This window comes from Phodopus roborovskii, unplaced genomic scaffold (assembly GCF_943737965.1).
Source record: "Phodopus roborovskii unplaced genomic scaffold, PHOROB, whole genome shotgun sequence".
Taxonomy (NCBI): domain Eukaryota; kingdom Metazoa; phylum Chordata; class Mammalia; order Rodentia; family Cricetidae; genus Phodopus; species Phodopus roborovskii.
This window is the reverse complement of record NW_026126571.1, coordinates 10679190-10698407: the sequence shown is the minus strand read 5'-3', so window position 1 is coordinate 10698407 and position 19218 is coordinate 10679190. Positions and strand designations below refer to the sequence as shown.

General features: G+C 41.2%; 1 protein-coding gene across 1 annotated transcript; it reads left to right on the top strand.

Annotated features, from left to right (window-relative positions):
- Positions 1-1030: 1030 nt before the first annotated feature.
- On the top strand, positions 1031-17353 carry Rnf103 (ring finger protein 103). The gene is made up of 4 exons (XM_051203139.1): positions 1031-1402; positions 3406-3545; positions 11736-11851; positions 14963-17353. The coding sequence occupies exons 1-4, from the start codon at positions 1177-1179 to the stop codon at positions 16530-16532; spliced, it is 2052 nt and encodes a 683-aa protein (XP_051059096.1). The 5' UTR covers positions 1031-1176; the 3' UTR covers positions 16533-17353.
- Positions 17354-19218: the final 1865 nt, after the last annotated feature.

Here is a 19218-nt window from a genome sequence, read left to right as displayed (position 1 = left end):
GAGACTGTGTGGGAAAACAAAAACCACAAACGAAAACCAAGATCCTTAGCTGTTTTTATTTTTCACACACAGCGCAAACTTGCACAATGCCGCAGGGTCCAATGTTCAACCGAAATCATCGACGACGACTAAAGGTCTGCGGACGGGAGGGGTGGGGACGATTGAGGCACACTAACCCCGCAGGCGTCCGGCAGCCCCAGCGGCCGCGGCAGCCGCTCTCCCTTTCCCCCGCCCCGGCACCCCGCAGCGCCTGGCCCCGCCCCTCCGAGGCCCCGCCCCTCCGATGCCCCGCCCCTGCCGACGTCAGTTGTTATGTCTTGACTGGGGCCCGGGCTGCAGCGGGTCCGGTGCTCCGGGGGCGGCGGCTGCGGCCTGTGGGGACGGCGGGACCGCGGCCGCGGTTGGCGCGGCGTATCCGCACGGGGCTGGGCGCCGCGCAGCCAGCGACGCCGCTGACTCGGGAAGCCGCCCGGGAGAGCCGCGCCCGGGCCTAGCGTTATTTGCTTTTTTTTTCCTCCCCCCCCTCCGCCTCACGACAGTCGCCGCGCGCTCTCGATCGTCCTCTGCCGGAGCCGCCGCCGCCGCCGCGACGCCCCCCCGCGGGCCGCGGGCCTCAGAGGCGCCGCCTGGGAACCTGGAGCCCCTGCCGGGCCTGGGCGGCCGCCGGGCCCTGAAGCCTGGGCGCTCAGCGCGGCACTGCGGCGGCGGCCGCTCCTCCCCGCTCCGGGCGCGCCGGGCCCCGGGGCCTGGCCCAGCCGAGCGCCGGGCCTCTGCGGCCGCGGCCACGCAGCCCGGCCTCAACCGCTCTGCGTCCGCCCGCCGTCTCTCGGCGCCGCCGCCGGCTCGGGCCCCGCGGTCACCCCGGGCTGGCGCCCGCCCGCTCCCGGCCGGCCGCTGCTCGATGGGTGGGGTGCTGGTGAGCGCCCCTCCTCCTCCCTTTCCCGGCTCTTGACCGCCGGGGCAGCGCCCGTGCCCCGCCGGTCCCCTCCGCCGCACGCACGCACGCACGCACGCACCCCGCCATCCACCTGCCTCCCCGCGGCGATGGCCCGCCGGTGACCGCCGCCGCCGCGCGCCCGAGCTGCCCTCGCCCAGGCTGCGCTGCGTCGCCCTGCACTCGGCTCCCTCCCCGGTCCACGGCGTCCCGGCTCCCGGCCCGACGCCAAGAGGGCGAAGATGTGGCTGAAGCTGTTTTTCTTGCTCCTGTATTTCCTGGTCCTGTTTGTCCTGGCCAGGTTTTTCGAGGCCATTGTGTGGTATGAGACTGGCATCTTTGCTACCCAGCTGGTGGATCCGGTGGCATTGAGCTTCAAGAAGCTGAAGACCATTCTGGAGTGTCGAGGTTTGGGCTACTCCGGATTGCCCGAGAAGAAAGATGTTCGAGAGCTGGTGGAGAAGTCAGGCAAGTGCCGGCCTCCCCCGAGGTCGCCCTCGCTGACCTGGCTCTGTCCACCGAAATGAGGCGGTCCCCGGAAGGGTCAAGCAGACTGTCCCCTGAGAGCTGCCCAGGTCTTTTCTGACCACGTTTTCTACGAATATTGTAAACTCGGGTTTTGAAAAGGCTGTTAGGTGTATTGGTGTGTTTCTAAGGTTCTTTGGAAATGACAGTTTGAAAAGGTAGCTTTAAAAAAAAATGTTAAATTGAATGATTTATTTCAGGATTCAGGAACAGGAAATTGATTAGAATGTAGGGAAAGGAAAAACTCCAAAATGTAGCTGTAAATAGCAACATCTGTCTCATATATAGTAAAAACAAGCCACCTGGAGGGTAAAGCATCATTAAAATAATAACAAAGAGGCACGTGGACCCAAGATTTACATGTAAATGATGTGTTTAAGTATGGGTAAGGTGTACAAGGTGCAAATTTTCTCCTTTTGCTTTAAATGCAGTGAGCATTTTGTGTGACTGTCGGCCTTGGAGTTCATATTTTCCTGCAGAATTACAATTTTTATTTTTGAATTTTGAATGTATACCATTCTTGCAATGTGTCACAGGCATCCCTGCGTCACTTCATGGGTTAAGGAAGAGACTCAAGATAGTGCTGAAAGAATACTGAATGCCTTAAATAATATATTTCCAGTAGGCGTTAATTTGGGGTTTAGGATTGGGTAGGGAAATACAGTTAATTTGTTTCACTGCTATACAAAGGAAAATGTCTCTGTTTAGATAGTATTCCTGATAGAGGAATGTAAGTTGAGAAAGGCATTCTGAATTGCTGTAGGAAGCATTTGAAACTGCCGATTATCTTCTTGTTTCAAGTATATCTGTCAGTTGGGCCTTTTACAAGATAATGTTTTTCCTTACGTAGTGCTGTCTAGACCTGTACTACAATAGGTAAGAACACAAGCGATAGCAGTCCAACACTTGTGTATTTATAGCACAAGGGTTATAGAACTCATCTCACCAGTTGGGTAGAGGGAAGGACTCCTGTGCATAAGGGCTCCATTTTTCATCTTGTGTATTGTTGTTGCCCTTGTTTGCTGCCTGGTTGACGGTGCCATTGGTCGTTGAGGGAGGGAAGTGGGTTGATGAAAGTAAAGGTTGCTATCTCACACAGTTATTTGATCACACTTTTACCCCTTTGAGGTTCATGTTAGGTGTTCTGCTGCCTTTAGAGCCTATAATTGTTGCCATGTGGAATGTACAAAGGAATCAACATGTAGCCTGAAGAGCTTACAATTGAAGTAGGATTCTGGTCACACATTTTACAGCATAACAACAACAACAACAAACAGCCTTGATGTGGCAATTTAGCAGTAAAACTTAAATGTTTGTTGTGGATGGTTTTGCTGTTTGGAGTAGAACAGCATTATTGACTTTAAGGCAAGAGTTAAATAATGTGGTATGAATGGTTTGGTTTTTATATTTTACCATACAAGAACCAAGCTTACACTGTAAATTGTGAATGAATGTGGGTTCGTTCTGATAGATAAACATTCTCTTTCCCACTCATAAAAACCTTGTTGCTATTTTAAGCAGGCTGATGGCAAGTTCTGTGAACCCACTTCTAAATCTTTTGAGTCAGAACACTGTTGAAAAATGTGAAACCTACACAGGCTTTATGTAAAGTTAAATGATTCCTAGTTTGATTTTCTTTTTGGACTGGTATAATGTGGTAATTTACTAACAAGCTATGATGACCCCAGTAGGATATAAGCTGTACTGTAAGAGATAGATTTTTGTCTCTTCACTGTTTGTGAATCTTGCATTCAAATGCTGTTCTTTTTTCCATAGAATGAGATATAATAATGTGGTTATTTGTGGTATAAAATGGAATTAACTGTTGAAGTTGGGAACATGGGATTTTTGGTTGTGAGCCTAGCCTTTAACGGCTAAGCCAACCCTCCAGCCCGGAACATGGGAATTTTGAAATCTTACAAAAGTTTTTTGTTTGTTTCCTTCAGGTGACTTGATGGAGGGTGAACTCTATTCTGCTCTCAAAGAAGAAGAGGCATCTGAGTCTGTTTCTAGCACCAATTTCAGTGGTGAAATGCACTTCTATGAGCTTGTGGAAGACACAAAAGATGGCATCTGGCTTGTTCAGGTGGAAAGAGCGATAATGCTTGAGAACGGTTTTTATGCCAAAATAGTATTTACCACCAACTAACCCTTCATTGTGTCATGCTTCCTAGGCAAAACTCAGTTCTCATGGGCTTTCAAACCAATAATAATGAAAATCAGGGCAGGAGATGCAGCTCAATTGGTAGCATACTACTATGCTTGATGCCCTTGCCTTCAGTTCCTAGCACTACTTAAACCAGGCATGGTGGTACACACCTTAAACCCCAGCACTAAGGAGGTAGAAGCCGGAGCCTCAGAAGTTCAAGGTCTTCCTCAGCTGCTTAGTGAGTTCAAAGCCAGCCTAGGATACATGAGACCCTGTCTTTGAAGAAAAGTGAAAATTCTAGAGTGGAATAGGAAAGCCTGGAGAAAGGAAGTTGTTTTGAGAATCAGCAATAAGAAATGTATAGGAACACACATGTGTTCCTTTTATTTAGCAATGTGCACTATTTTTATGGGTTTTTAAACTCTAGTTTTGAGTTCATTAGTCTACATCATTTTAGTATGTAAGGGAAGAACACTAAAGTAAGAGTAAAGAAATCTTTGCCTTAGCACAATCGTCCACCTTGAATGGCAGCTCTGCTAACCAGCACAGAATCAGCAACTCAGCTATACTTAGCTGTATTGGGGAGCTGAGGAGCATATACTAGTTTGTTTATGGTGATGAGATAGTTTTTATGATACTAAAACTGTGATATTTAATTAGTATATTAGAAATTAAAAATTATCTTTTATGCTTTTCATAGCATGGTTTAGGGTAAGTGGATGCACATTAACACCATGTAAGTTAGAATAATTATGTGATATTGAGCATGTAATGTCATCTTAAATATTGCTTAGGAGAAAGCTCAGTTTAATTTTTAAAATCTGTATTCACTTGCACTAACACAACAAGTAAACTAGAAGCCTGAATGTGGCCAAAATTAAGACTGTAATGTGAATGGCTAAACTTAGAAGACCTGTCAGACTAACCCTTTCTGAAGCACTAAGATGTGAAGTGGTTTTTTTCAAGGTCCTGGGACTTGAACTAGGATAGGATCTCAGGTCCCCTGATTTTCTTTCTTTTTTAGACTGTATTTTATTTAACTATTGACAGTTCTTACAGATACCCTCCCATTTCCTCAGTGATTTTGACCTTTCCCTTTGCTGTTGACACATTTTGATTGAGGGTATGAAAAGTAAAATAGCTTCTTCACATTACTTTCTAAGAACAAAGACTGTAAGATTTGGTTTTAAAATAACCTTTTGAATTCAGAAACCTTAATTAGAGGTTCAATGTCAACACTGACTTTCAATATGATTTGAAATAGGTAGGTTTTCTCTGTGTCTGGCCTCAAGTACATATGCATTTAAAGAGGGTAGAATGGCACTGCCATCCACTGTGCTGAAAGGGTGAGCTTGGCAATTGTTGTGGAGATTTTGTGGGATACCCCTGGCCTTCCCTTTATAGTTCATTCCTGCTGCACTGACTTTTTACCTGTGATAATCAGCAGAGGTAGAACCTGAGAGGGTTTAGCTGTACACTGTCCAGTCAATTCTAGTTTATTTCTGTCTTAGTTCATTAGTTTAAGAAATACAGTGAGATAATTGAGAGTATAGCTCAGTGGTAGAATGTTTGCTTAGCATGCATGAAACCCTGGGTACCCATGATACCCAGTACTGAAAGGAAAAAAGTCAGTCATCTTTTTAAAGCTTTAAGAAGTTGTTACTCTATTGCTTTCCCCCAGTACTTATTTCTAATAGTCTGGACAAGGACAGTTTATTGGCTTTTATAATTTTAGATCTATTAACAAGATAGAACTGAATAGCCAGTCCCATCACATGAATCAATTCTGCAAATGAATGGTGAAGAAGGCAGTGTGCACCCACCTCTGAAACTCAGAACAATGACAAAGCCTGTTAGTAACTCACCCATCTTTCCAGTCCCAGTCACCTTATTAAGGCTATGAATGGACTAAACCCCTTAGTATATGATAAATCAACCCATGTATTCAGAGTAAATGGCTATGCCAGGCCCTGGTCTAGGACCTGACGATATAGTAGGAAGATACCAAGGGATATGTTTAGATAGCTCACATGCCAGCTGTGAGAATCAGACACCAAATAAATTAATATTTAATGCAGTACCAATAAGTTGAAAGTTATAAGAAGAAAAAGAAGCAGACTAAAGAGATAGGATAATGAGGAGCAGAGTGAGTAATAAGTGATGGTGTAAATGTGACATTATAGCCATTATAGTTCCTAGTCTCTTAACCTTCTCGTGAAGTATTCACAGTTGAAAAGTGCCTCCTAAGAAAAATAGGATGTGTTTCTATGGGTTTCTTCATAAGGAAACAGTGCGGTAGGACACACCTCGTTTTTCCAGTAATGTTCAGTTTGCACTGGTTTCCAGTGTTCTTCGTGGACAGTGACTGACATCTGTCAAATGTCTGGTCTGGTCTGTTAAGACAGCTGAGAAAAGTAAGCCCAAGACCCTGCCCTTGGCACTGTGAGCTGACCAGCTAAGCTTATTGGTGGGGCACCTCCTTTAAGCTTCAGAGTTATTTTTGGGTTTTGATGTGTTTAGTTAGTGTTTTAAGCTATACTTAAAATTAAAAATATCTGCTAGAAACAGAAGGGAGTGTGCTCTTGCTGGTTGTCATTCTCCCACCAGATCATATTAATCCAATCTTTTGTGAAGGATAACTTTCCGTAAGACATTTTCTACAGTTCTTTTCTACTTCTGTTTTTGTTGTCTGTTTTGAGGCAGGTTCTCACTTGGTAGTCTAGGCATTAGCAGTCTTGCTGCCTCATATTTCTGGGCTGTAGGCGTATTTTGAAAGAAGCTGACTAGTTTGTTTGCTCTTCCATTTTTATATGAAGAATATTTTCATAGACTTCACTGTATTGATTCTGGCCTCTTCTGTCTTCTGTCCCAAGCTTGTGTTTCCTGTATATATGAGCACATGTGGTGAATAGAACTGTGTTACTTTTCTTGTTGCTGTGACAGAATACCTGATGATAGAAGTTAAGGAAGGAAGAATTTGCTGGGTGGTGGTGGCGGCGGCGCACACCTTTAGTCCCAGCACTTAGAAGGCAGAGGCAGGTGGATCTGTGAGTTTGAGGCCAGCCTGGTCTACAGAGTGAGTTCCAAGACAGCCAAGACAGAGAAACCCTGTCTTGTAAAACAAAAAATAAAAACAAAATATTCTAAAAACAAACAAACGAAAAACAACAACAACAACAACAAAGGAAGGGTTTATTCTGGCTCCGAATGTGAGGACAGAGTCCATGGAGGGAGAGCATGGTGGCAGCAGTGAGTGGGGTGGCTAGTTCCCTCTCAGCCAGTCAGGGAGCAGACAGGCATGAATGCTGGTGCTCCACTCATCTGCTTTTAAAATATACAGTCACCATCATCATTGTATGTGTGCACATATGTGTGTGGGAAGGGTTGCCCACTGTGGTACATGTGTGACCACCAACTCTGTGGAGTTGGCTTTCTCCTACCTTTATGTAGATTCTGGGAATCAAAATCAGATCACACTAGGCTTGCCAGACAAATCCTTTACCCACTGAGCTATCTCATTCCCTGCCTTTTTAAAATTACATCTATATTTGTAGTGACAAGTACATACTGAGAAGAGTTGGTCCTCTTCCTTCCATCAATCATCACAAGAACTAATTTTCATTCTTAAAGGTAGCGAAATCCACGTGACATCTTTACCAATAATATGCACTATGCAATGCACACAGAACCAAGTCCCTTCTTCGTAGCAGAATTGCTAGAGTTACAATTTCTTGCATTGTCCTTAAGTGCCTGTCTCTCATTAGCCATTTATTTCCCAGTTTTGTGGATTCTTTGATTCTGCCACTACCCAGTCTCTTTGGCACCAAAAATAGAAGATGATTATTTTGTTTCAAAATATTGCTGGTCAGAGAGACAAATGGCTAAGTGGATAGGCTTTTGAAATGGAAAAGTTACATAGGAATGGTTTTTATGGATTTGTCCTCTAGGACTTCTATTTCTTTGTTTTGGCTTTTGTCATGATTCACAAAGGGATATAGCTGTTTGTTTCCTACTAGATGATCCACTTAATGAATTTAAAGTTGCTGGAGTTGCACAGCAGTAAAAAAATACTTTATGACTTGGGAAAGTGCTGGAAAGCTTTGGACACTGTTTACTGAAGTATTATGTTAATGCATTTCCTGTTTGTCTGAGAGCATTAACAGCTGGTTTTAAACTGGTTTATCTTTTCTCTTAGATAAGAGTTTTGTTTAGGGCCATTCTAATTTATTTATCTCTTCAATGGGCTACTACAGAGCAAAATATAAGCATAATACAAGCAAGCCACTTGTGTTTTCTGTTAGTAAAAAGGTTTTGGGTTTACCCATAAAGTAAGCCAGTGAGAATAGAATACTTGATTTTAGCCAGAAGTTATAGAAATGATAACACGGTGAATACTTAAAATTAGTTAAATTAATACTTAAAATAAATACTTAAATTAATTAATTTTTGTACATTACTGACCCTCATTTTTGATTTTATACAGGTGACATACATATTTTACAATTTTGAAACTAGACCCCTGCTAAAATATTGAGAAATGTAGAAAATATCAACACACTACTCTTATTCCAAGGAATTGTTATTTTTTAAATTATGACTTTCTGGGGATTAACAAGGATGTACCAGATGTTCTGATCAGAAATAAACTCTTTTCTTAAAAAACAGCCAAAAGTATATTTGTAAATACACTGAATTAGGCATCTTTTTATTTAAGTGATTGAGAGGGCTAATGAGCAGTTATATAGCAAGATGCCATTTACATTGCTTGTTCAGAAAACATTCAGGACGACAGGTTGCTGGGGAAGGAGCTTTTGGGATAAATTCCTGTAGAGACTTTATAATAAGAAGCTAACATAGTTAGTTCAGCTCAGATGTTTAGCCTAGCTCATGTAGGTACTACAATGAATGGAAGATTGCCTCACCATAGCCTGGGAGGCCAGGGCTCTTTCAGGCTTGGAATTTAAACTGTACTTTGGTCCAGATTTTTCTTGTATCTGGAAATGTTCTCCATAGAGAATGCAGTTGCTTTCTTGGATTTCTGAAAACTACTTATTCACATATAATGAGACCAGCAGCGTGGATGCCACTCCAGATTGTACAACTTATGGGACACAAGCTGTAAGTCAGAGAGGCGCCTACTAATGTGGCACATAGTAACAGGCTCAGAAGATTTTGGTTTTGCCATTAACTGAGCCAGATGAGTTATTTTGTGAAAATAGAACCATTTTTATAGTGCTCATTTAATTTAACCTCCTTCAAAGTTAATTATGCAAACCTTTCAGTTGGTCAACATAAAGGATTTTAACAAAGTAATTTCTAATTGTGTAGCTCTAGGGACAGAGTCATATAAAATGATTTCATGAAAAGCTTAGATGACTTTACATTTTTGTACAGCTCTCAGTCGGGATCCTTAAACTCTTCCAGAGCAGATGCTAGAACAGATTGCTGAGTAAATAAGGCCCCAGGGTTGAACACTATCGTGTAGCTAGTCAACTGTGTTCTCGACTCTCCCCACTCACTTCTTCCTCTGCCAGAACCCGGGTGTGCCTGGAAGCAGCCCTCTCTCATTCCTGACGCAGGGATGTTTGTCATGAGTCTGCCTAACCCTAACCCTATCCACAGTGAACAAGTAGGTCTCCACTCAAAGATGCCCTGAGACTTAGAGCTGTGTGTACATGGACAGAGGCAACCTCTTAGCTCCTTGAAATGTTATTGCCAACACAGGCTTAAAGTGCCAGGGTTACTTTATAGCTTTAGTCAAGAATGGAAAAATGCTGGGAAAGAGAGTTATTTTAAAAAGAGAACGGAGAAACGGAGAGAAAGGAGAGTGTAGAGAGCAGAAAGTAAGAGCGCACAAAAGGTCATGCGAGTAGACTATGTTTTACAGAGCCTTACCTTCTGAGAAGTCTAAGAGTTACATTCAGGCTCCTTGGCTCCATGATCAAAAGAGAAGTAACAGGAAGGAAAATAACACTTTTTTTGTGGCTGGGCATGTAACTGAGTGGTGAAGCACTTGCCTAGTGTGCCCTTAGTGCCCCGTGTTCCTGAAGCACCACCACAAAAAGAGGAGGTCATGAAGCAGGAAGCATGCATTGCTTGACTGCCCTGAGTCTCCTGGTAACCTGTGCAGTATATTTTCTGATCAGAGAAAAAGGTAAATAGCATCTTGAGTAATGTGATTAACATGGTCCTCCTTAAAACGCCTGTATCTAAAACCATGTCCTTGGTTATATCAGCAAGACCATGTATTTTCATTAAAAGCATATATTGAGTATCAAATGTATGTCACAGTGTTACAAACATGTCCATGTATGTACATGTTTTACAACAGCAGTATTGGTAACATTGTAGGAGTTACTGGTGTGGTCTTATAGCACAAAAAAGAAACCTCATTTTCAGTTCCTGTGATGTCCCTGACATTTGTTAGACTTCCCAGGAGAAAGGCCACCCTTGCCTCTCTTCCTGGAGGATTTTTGAATGTGAAAATGGTTCTTCCAGGCATAAAGATTAGAGGCCCCAGAGTATTGTGCTGTAATTTTAAATTGAATAGTGTTGGTAAAGAGGACATTTATGAAAATAGCTTAGGCCTATGTAAGCAGAGGCAGAGCTTTTCTTTTGTCCTGGCAACCCAATCTCAAATAATCACATAAAAGCTTATATTAGTTACAAAATGTTTGGCCTGTAGTCTATTAACTAGTTCTTACAACTTAAATTAACCCATTTCTGTTCATCTACATTTTGCCATGTGCCTCGGTGGCTTTACCTGGTCTCTAGCATGTCTTGTTCCTCTGATGACTAGCTTGCATCTCTCAAGATTCCACCCTTCTTTCTCCCTGTATCTCTGTTTAGCTACCCCGCCTAGCCTTATTCTGCCTGGCTATAGGCCAGTTCAGCTTTATTATTAACCAATGAGAGGAATGCATATTCACAGTATACAGGATTATCCAACAACAGTCCTATATATGCTAGACTAAAATTTAGATAGTTTCATGAAAACTTTAGGCATTTTTTTGGCTTTCCAATGAATTGTATTTTATTACTTCCATATTTTAAATTTTTTTACTGGTATCTTCAGTGAAACTTGGCATCCATTAAGTCAGGAAGATTGGGGGATAAAGAGAAGATATATTTAACTACTAAACTGCCATAAATAGAGACGCTATTAATATTCTGAAAGTCAATTTAGAATTTTCCCCTTCCTTTTAAAAATAATCTGTTTCTCTCAGACCTAACTCACTTGAGAACTGTTTGTACAGTTGATGTAGAAATTAGACTGTCAAATTCATTATGGCTATTCCTCAGAGTTGCTGAGGGAAAAGTCCTATGAGTAGCATTGATTTAGTCAAGGCACAGTTTAATAGAAAACTGTGTTTGATTCTTGGCTATAACACTGAACGTTGAAAAATGTGAAATTTGAACTTCTTAAGTCCACATGTAATATTTTAGTTTTGATTTTTCAAGACAGTGTTTTTCAGTATAGTCCTGGCTGTCCTGGAACTGGGCCTCAAACTCACAGAGATCCATCTGCCTCTGCCTCTGCCTCTGCCTCTGCCTCCCAAGTGCTGGGATTAAAGGAGTGTGCTGCTACCACCTGGCATGTTGTCATTTTTATAAGCTTTATTTTGACTTTTTAAAAATTATTTTCAAGGAGAAATTGACTTCAGGGTCATGCCATTTTCTGTCTGTATAACAATTGTAGAGAATAGGTCACATGGTAAAAGAATATGGCTAGATTTTTCATAGGCTTTTGACTGCTATTACTGCTAGAGCATAGGACTTAACATAGCGCACTTGTGTTTCTTTTCTTTTGGACAGTTTTAATTTCTGTAAGTGAGGGCCAGTAAGGTGGCTCAGCCCGTTAAGGTGCTTGCTGACAAGCCTACTGACCTGAGTCAGTCCCCAGGATACACACAGTAGGAGAGAACTGACTGCCATGAGCTGTCCTCTGGTCTTCACACTTAATAATAATCAATTACGATTTAAAGAGAATAGCTGTAGTAATGAGATGATTTGTTAAATCAGAACTGAAAAGAGAAGGTCTTTATCAAAAGAGGATTTATGCTATAGATATGAATAGTTGGGTTTAGCTAATTGAAGTTCCCCCTTTCTCTCTCTCTTGGGAATTAGGTCATAGCAAATGACAGAAGTCCTTTGGTGGGTAAAATCCACTGGGAGAAAATGGTAAGAAAGGTGTCAAGATTTGGAATACGGACAGGCACTTTCAACTGTTCCAGTGATCCCAGGTAAGTGGACTAGGAAATTCGGAGTTTGAACCCTGACCGGAATCTTTCTTGCTTAATAAAGGCAATAATAACAGAAATCTGCCTGCACTGAAAGCTAATTATATGTTTAGTGTACTGCTAGTTACCAAGGTATTTGTAGTTTTGCATAAACTGGTGTTTGTTGACTTTGAGAGATCCCTTAAAATTGTCTGTAGTCCTTCTGTTTCAGTATTCTCTTTGAGATGGCTGTGGGTGACGTCACTGTATAGCTCAGCCTGGCTTTGAGCTCAGTAGAGTCTTCCCTCAGTCAGGGGCCAGGATGACAGACATACACTACCACTCTCTTACTTCTGACCTTCAGTTTGCATCTGCTCTACAACTATCCCTAGGCATACTCTTCTCCTGCTGTCAAAGTCAGATGTATCATTTCATATAGTCAGACATGCCCTTTCTACTCTGTACTGTTTTGTTTTTCTTCACATTTCTTAGATGAGGTGGTTTGGTTTGTCACTGTCATCAGTATTCAGTCTGTTACATTAATTTTTGTCATTACTCCCATGTTTTTTAATTTAAAGAATTTGGATTGTTTATATGTGTGTAGAGGAGTACATACGCATATATGAGTGCAGGTGCCATTGGAGTTCAGAAGATGGTTAGGATCTGGAGTCATAGGCAGCTGTGAGCCAAGCCACCCAGTATGGGCGCTGGTTAAAAAAAAAAATCATTTTTTATATAACCAAAATAATTGACTATTAATAAGCTGGGCAAAGTATTTCCTATAGGAGGTAGAAACAGGAGGATCTCAAGTTCTAAGCCAATCTATGTAGTAAAATACTGTTAGAAAACCAAAAAACAAAACCAAAAAAAAAAAAAAAAACTGAAGAATATTTCTTGATAGTATCATTGGGCTTATTCTGACCTTTTAAAAGTTCTTTTTGAATTGGATGTAAAAGGTTTTATGCTGCTACATGGTAATATAAAATTCTTAAAAGCAATATATGCTTTGGATATCTTTAGAATTAGTATTTCGGGAATCATATATTAGTAACTGACTGTTTATAAGTGTTAGAGATTATTATCCAAACTTGGAAAGCATGAATAAATTTGAAAGCTATAACATAGGGAATTTTCTTTTGTTGGATAGTCTTAAGTTCTCTTTAGAATTACAAAACTTAAAAATACCAGTTCTGAACTGAAAAGAAAACAAGGAAGACATGAATGCACTAAACCTTGCCTTTTTTACAAAGAAAGATTTTCTGTTGTATTGTCATTTGATTTATGACACAGATCAGAAACAAGTGTAGTGATAAGAGAGAAAATAAAAACAGCGACAAAGAGGAGGGATGTGGGGCTGGGGGAGGGGATGTTTCAGCAATTAACAACATTTTTCTTGCAGAGGAGCCTGGGTTCAGTTCCCAACACCTAGATGGCTTACAACTGCCTAGCACCAGGGGATCTGATAGATTCTACTCTGAGAGCACCTGCACACATGTGATGTACATAAACTCCACGAGCATACACACACATCAAAATAAATACAAATTGTAATGAGTAGAAATGTGTCATCACAAGTCTCTTGCAATTAAGCCATTACAGCTCCTTAGATAAAATCTGAAGGAGGCGGTCATCTACATTCATTTTACCTACTGTGTGTTTTTTTTTTTTTTTTTTTTCCTAGAATAAAAACAGGATTCTTTTGAATTATTTTGCTTTGGATAAATACATTGTTAAAAGGTAGAAATACTTAATTTTTAAGGCATTTTCTTTTTCAGACCATTTCATGTTAATGGAATCTGCATTGTTAAGGGAATGAATCAAGGCAGTAAGAAGCTGAGAGTCAAGATCTATGATTCAGAGTTACTGAGGTAGCTTCCCAGAGTCCTCACCAGCCTGCTCTTTGAAAAGACCACATACCATTTTTATGTATCTCAAATCAAACCACAGTGTTCCTGAGATACATTAGTATGCTATTATTATAAAACAGAGGCCACATAACTAGACTTTTCCTCTCTGCTCCTATGAATGTGTTACATACTCATTTAAGCCTAATAAAATAGCAATGCGTGCTTAGTAAATAAAATGTAATAGCTATGACTTTTTGGTATTCTAAGTAGCAACATAAGAGACCAGGTGGAGCCTATTTTCAAGTCTGTAACAAAACATAGCCTTATGGTAGTTTTTTTTTTTTTTTTTTAAACCCTTTATCAAGATAATTCTTGTGTGTCATAAAATTCCACATGGCAGGTTTGGGGCAAAGAGTTATTTTAAAAAGTCTCTGGTTATCATCTTTCCATAGTAATGCAACAGCTATATTCCTTTTTAGTATTTCTCATCACCTAGTTTTTCAGAAGGGACACGTGTCATAACAAGAACTTGCTGGGTACCAAAAGGAGTAGGCTCACCTGTGTCTTCAGGAAACAAACAAACGGTGTTGAACCTTCTTTCACAGTCTTCATTAAAGAGAAGAAGGTCACCTGAGGAACTGGGGGTAGCTCTCTTTTGGACGGGCTCGTGTAAAGATCACTTTGTATGTAAAGATGCACTGTGGGCATCAGGCCTTGTGGTGGTGCTTAGGTGAGAAACGGTAAGGCCGGGCTTCTTTCAGAGTCTCTGTCACCTCAGACACTCAGCATGTCTGAGTCCTCATCCTTCTCTGTCTCTGCCTAATTTCTAACCATCTTTCGAGGCCTAGTTCGTCTCCCATACCCTTCCTGAGACCTTCCCCTGCCCCTGGTGACATCCCCTTTCTTTGATCTTTCATAATGGTTTTGCGTCCTTTGCAGTGTTTATTGATTCCACATGAACAGAAATTACTTGCTGTTATCTTTGGTTCTTAGCAGTGTGTAATGTGTAATGCAGTGCCACATAAGAGATGCTAAAATATTTGCTGATTCCTTGGCTCAGAAATGCTTTTAGGTATACTGTATACAACCTTTTCTTTTCCTAGAAACAGAAATTCAGAACAGACTACAGTCAGCTTGCTGTACAGTTGCCAAGTTTTGGCCTTCCCCTGGTTATTTGAAGGTTTTCTGAGAAGAGGGTAAAAGGGAACCTTTCAGGCCCAAAGGAAAACTATTAGGATGTAAGTTGTGCAGTAGCCTAGCTGTTGACTACAGTTTACTCTCTTAACAGGTACTGCAGGAGAAGAGGCTGGGTTCGCTCCACACTCATTATGTCTGTCCCACAAACAAGCACTTCTAAAGGGAAAGTCATGCTTAAAGAGTATAGTGGACGCAAGATTGAAGTAGAACACATTTTTAAATGGATAACTGCCCATGCAGCTTCTCGGATCAAAACTATATATAATGTTGCGCATTTGAAAGAAGAATGGAATAAAAGTGATCAGTACTGGGTAAAAATATACCTATTTGCAAAGCTTGACCAGCCGCCAGCTTTCTTCTCTGCATTAAGTATAAAATTTACTGGAAGAGTTGAATTTATTTTTGTTAATGTGGAAAATTGGGACAACAAGAGTTATATGACAGATATTGGTGTTTATAACATGCCATCATACATACTTAGAACTCCTGAAGGAATTTACAGATACGGAAACCACACGGGTGAATTTATATCCCTTCGGGCCATGGATTCATTTTTGCGCTCATTACAACCTGAAGTAAATGATCTGTTTGTTTTGAGTTTGGTTCTAGTTAATCTCATGGCTTGGATGGACTTGTTTATCACACAAGGAGCAACCATCAAGCGATTTGTGGTTCTCATAAGCACTTTAGGGACATACAATTCCCTATTAATTATTTCCTGGCTACCTGTGCTGGGCTTTCTACAGCTCCCTTACTTAGACAGCTTTTATGAATACAGCTTAAGATTGTTGCGATATTCTAATACAACCACACTGGCTTCATGGGTAAGGGCAGACTGGATGTTTTACTCTTCACACCCAGCCCTGTTTCTCAGTACATACCTGGGACATGGCCTGCTAATTGATTACTTTGAGAAGAAGAGACGGCGCAGCAACAATGATGAAGTTAATGCGAATAATTTGGAATGGTTATCAAGTCTGTGGGACTGGTACACCAGCTACCTCTTCCACCCGATTGCTTCTCTTCAGAACCTCCCTGTAGAGTCTGCCTGGGACGAAGACCCTGACTTATTCTTGGAAAGGTTAGCTTTCCCTGACCTTTGGCTTCACCCTCTGATACCAACTGATTATATTAAAAACTTACCAATGTGGCAGTTTAAATGTCTTGGAGTGCAGTCTGAAGAAGAAATGTCAGAGAGTTCTCAAGACACTGAAAATGACTCAGATAGTGACAACATGGACACTTTTAGTAGTAAGGCTGTATTTGAAGATAAACAAAGCATAGTTCACAGTTCTCCAGGAAGAGCAAGCCACTGTGATGCTGGGGCTTGTTCATGTGCCAATAAATATTGCCAGCCCAGCCCATGTGAACGGAAGGGGAGGTCATATGGATCACATAACACTAGTGAAGTTATGGAACCGGACTGGTTAACGTGGCCTGCTGGCACACTGCACTGTACTGAATGTGTTGTTTGCCTCGAGAATTTTGAAAATGGTTGTTTGCTAATGGGGCTACCTTGTGGTCATGTGTTTCACCAGAATTGCATTGTTATGTGGTTGGCTGGGGGCCGACACTGTTGCCCTGTTTGCCGTTGGCCTTCCTATAAGAAGAAGCAGCCATATGCACAACAACAGCTGTTGTCAGATGACGTCCCATCTTAACCATGTGCAATTTGTCTTTAATAAGCTTTGAGTATCTTACAGCTTGCCTTTCTAATGTTAGTCACAATGTTTTTGTGGTTTGAAGTTTAGTTTTATGTTAGTGCAGTGACAGGAAATACCCATTATGCTGATGTTGATGACAGAATTTATTGGTTGCCTTGTGTGTCAATTGAATGCATACTAAACTGTAAAAAAAAAATATTTACAGCATTGGAAATTCAGAAGTTAATGTTTTTTGTAAGCACAAAAGAAAAATAGTGGACATTTATTCTAGCAAGACTCTACAAGGCAAGGTCAAACCTAGTGGGGCTGAGCTGGTTTCCTTTCCTAGATGTTTTCTCCCTTTTTACAATCTCTGTCCAGCACCTCTTGGTTAAATAATGTATGCTCTGAGACATGAAATTAAAACAGATCTATCAATAAATTATTTTAAAACCAGAAGGTTATAGGTTTTCCAATGTTAAGCTGTGACAAGGCGACTGCTTTTTGTAGGTGTTTTGCTGGTTTGTTAATTTTGCGGGTAATTGCAACAATTTCAAAGGAAAAGGATAAGAATCCTATTGCTGACACTGGCCGTGAGTAATGGAGGTCCACCTCAGCTTGATAGCTTCGATAGGAAAGAGTTTCAGAGGGGGATTTTTAAAGTAAGTGTTACAGTTTATTATTTAGTATAGTCATCTAAGTAAAAGCAACTATGGCATATTAGTCATACAAGGATTACCTTGTATATTTAACTAGCTTTTTATTCTGAAATTCTTTCAGTGCTAGAGGAAAGCTGAGCATATAGATAATAGAATAAATATCCACTCCTCTTTAATGCACCATATCTGTGTTTTATTACATCTGCTTTACCACCTTTTATTACAATTTTAATAGTTTTCCTTTTTTCCCCTGAGCATGTTGAAAATAAACTTGAATCATCAGGATGCTTTAGCACCAAGCCATCTCCACATGTTTCCTGTGGATAAGGGCGTTCTCTTACACAGCCACCACACCATTAGCATTCCCTTGAACTGTAGTTTGATTCAGTAATATCTAATACATACTCCTTGTTCCCTATGCACCCTTATGTCTTTAGGTTTCTTTTTTATTGTGACTATAGAGAAGACTTCATCTATTAGTTTAACTCTCCTTCCTTTCATCCTGTCCAATAGAGAAATTTCTGTTTTTTGTTTTTGTTTTGTTTTTGTGTGTGTGGTGCTAAGGCTTGACCTCAGGGCCTCAGCGTAATAGGCAAATACTCTGAGCTACACTTCAGCCCTCTATTTTTAAATTTGAGATAAGGTCTCACTAAGTTGCCTGGGCTAGTCTTGAACTCAATCTTCCTGCCCCAGCCTCTGGAGTAGCTAAGATTACAGGCCTGTTCCACAGGCTTGGTGCCCTTTCTGATACTAATATTCTGTAACGGGCTTGTACGGTGTACCTCATTCTCTTTCATGATTAGATTTGAGTGCTGCCCATTTATACATTATCAGGGTGCATGTGGTGTAGTTTTGTTGGTGGTGATGTTAAATGTGTTTAAAGTGGTATCTTTCAAGTCTTCTTTGTGGGATACTTTTTCACTTTATAATTTAAGAAGCAACCTGTGAGTCTGTGTGACCCTTTCTGTCATCAGTTGTATAAACAGCCAGTGGTGATTCTTTGAATCCATTATCAGCCAGTTGCAATGTGAACATTTTCTAATCTCAGCTTAATTATACATTTATTAGTTCTCCCTCCCTCCCTCCCTCCCTCTCTCTCTCTCTCTCTCTCTCTCTCTCTCTCTCTCTCTCTCTCTCTGTGTGTGTGTGTGTATGTTGTGTGTTGTGTGTTGGGGGAGGGGAGGAGAGAGAAAGACTTCCCATTTTTCTTCCATGTTTGGAATATCACTGAACTCAGGGCTTTTTTTTTTTTTTTTTGTTTTGTTTCCAATATATTAAAGACTCAGGTGCTAGAAAGAATGCTCAATGGTTAAGAGCACTGGCTGTTCTTTCAGGGGACCTGGGTTCAATTCCCAGCATCCATGTGGCAGCTAGCCATCATCTGACTCCAGTTTCAGGGGATTCAACACCTTCTTGCCTCTACAGTCATTGAATGTACATGGTAAAGCACCCACACACACAGAACAAAAATTACTAAATCTTTTAAAAAACATTTTTGGTGCTCAAACAATGCCATGTCTGGCTAGTAGAAGCCTCTCTACACTAGCTTTTATGTCTTAATAATGATGTCTCTTAACATGGAATCACTTCATTGCTTTCTGACTCAGCCTTTTTATCATCCATGTCTTCAAGTTTCCCAGGTTTTATGATGGAAACCTGTAGCAAGCTTTCTTGTCAAACTACCTTTGGACCACCAGCCTGCAAATAATGACCTGGAGACTTAAATATTAGTTATGAAAGCTTGGCCTAAAACCTTAGGCTTTTTTACCAGCTAGTTCTTATAACTTAAATTAGCCTCCCCCCTTTGTTTTCGAGACAGGTTTTCTCTGTATTGCTTTGGAGCCTTTTTTGGAACTAGCTCTGTAGACCAGGTTGGACTCAAACTCACAGAAATCCACCTGTTTCTGCCTCCCAAGTGGTGGGAATAAAGGCATTGGCCACCAATGCCCAGCTAGCCTGTCTCTATTTATCTACATTCTGCCAGGTGGCTCAGTTACCTCTTTCTGTGCTGTGTCTGACTTCTTCAGAGTTTCACGGGTGTCACC

Bases quoted from the DNA above. Each gene is read 5' to 3' on its own strand.
- Rnf103 (XM_051203139.1), top strand. From the start codon at position 1,177: ATGTGGCTGAAGCTGTTTTTCTTGCTCCTGTATTTCCTGGTCCTGTTT. The intron at 3,546-11,735 runs GTGGAAAGAGCG...CTTGGGAATTAG, and splicing joins ATGGCATCTGGCTTGTTCAG to GTCATAGCAAATGACAGAAG. The intron at 11,852-14,962 runs GTAAGTGGACTA...CTCTCTTAACAG, and splicing joins AACTGTTCCAGTGATCCCAG to GTACTGCAGGAGAAGAGGCT.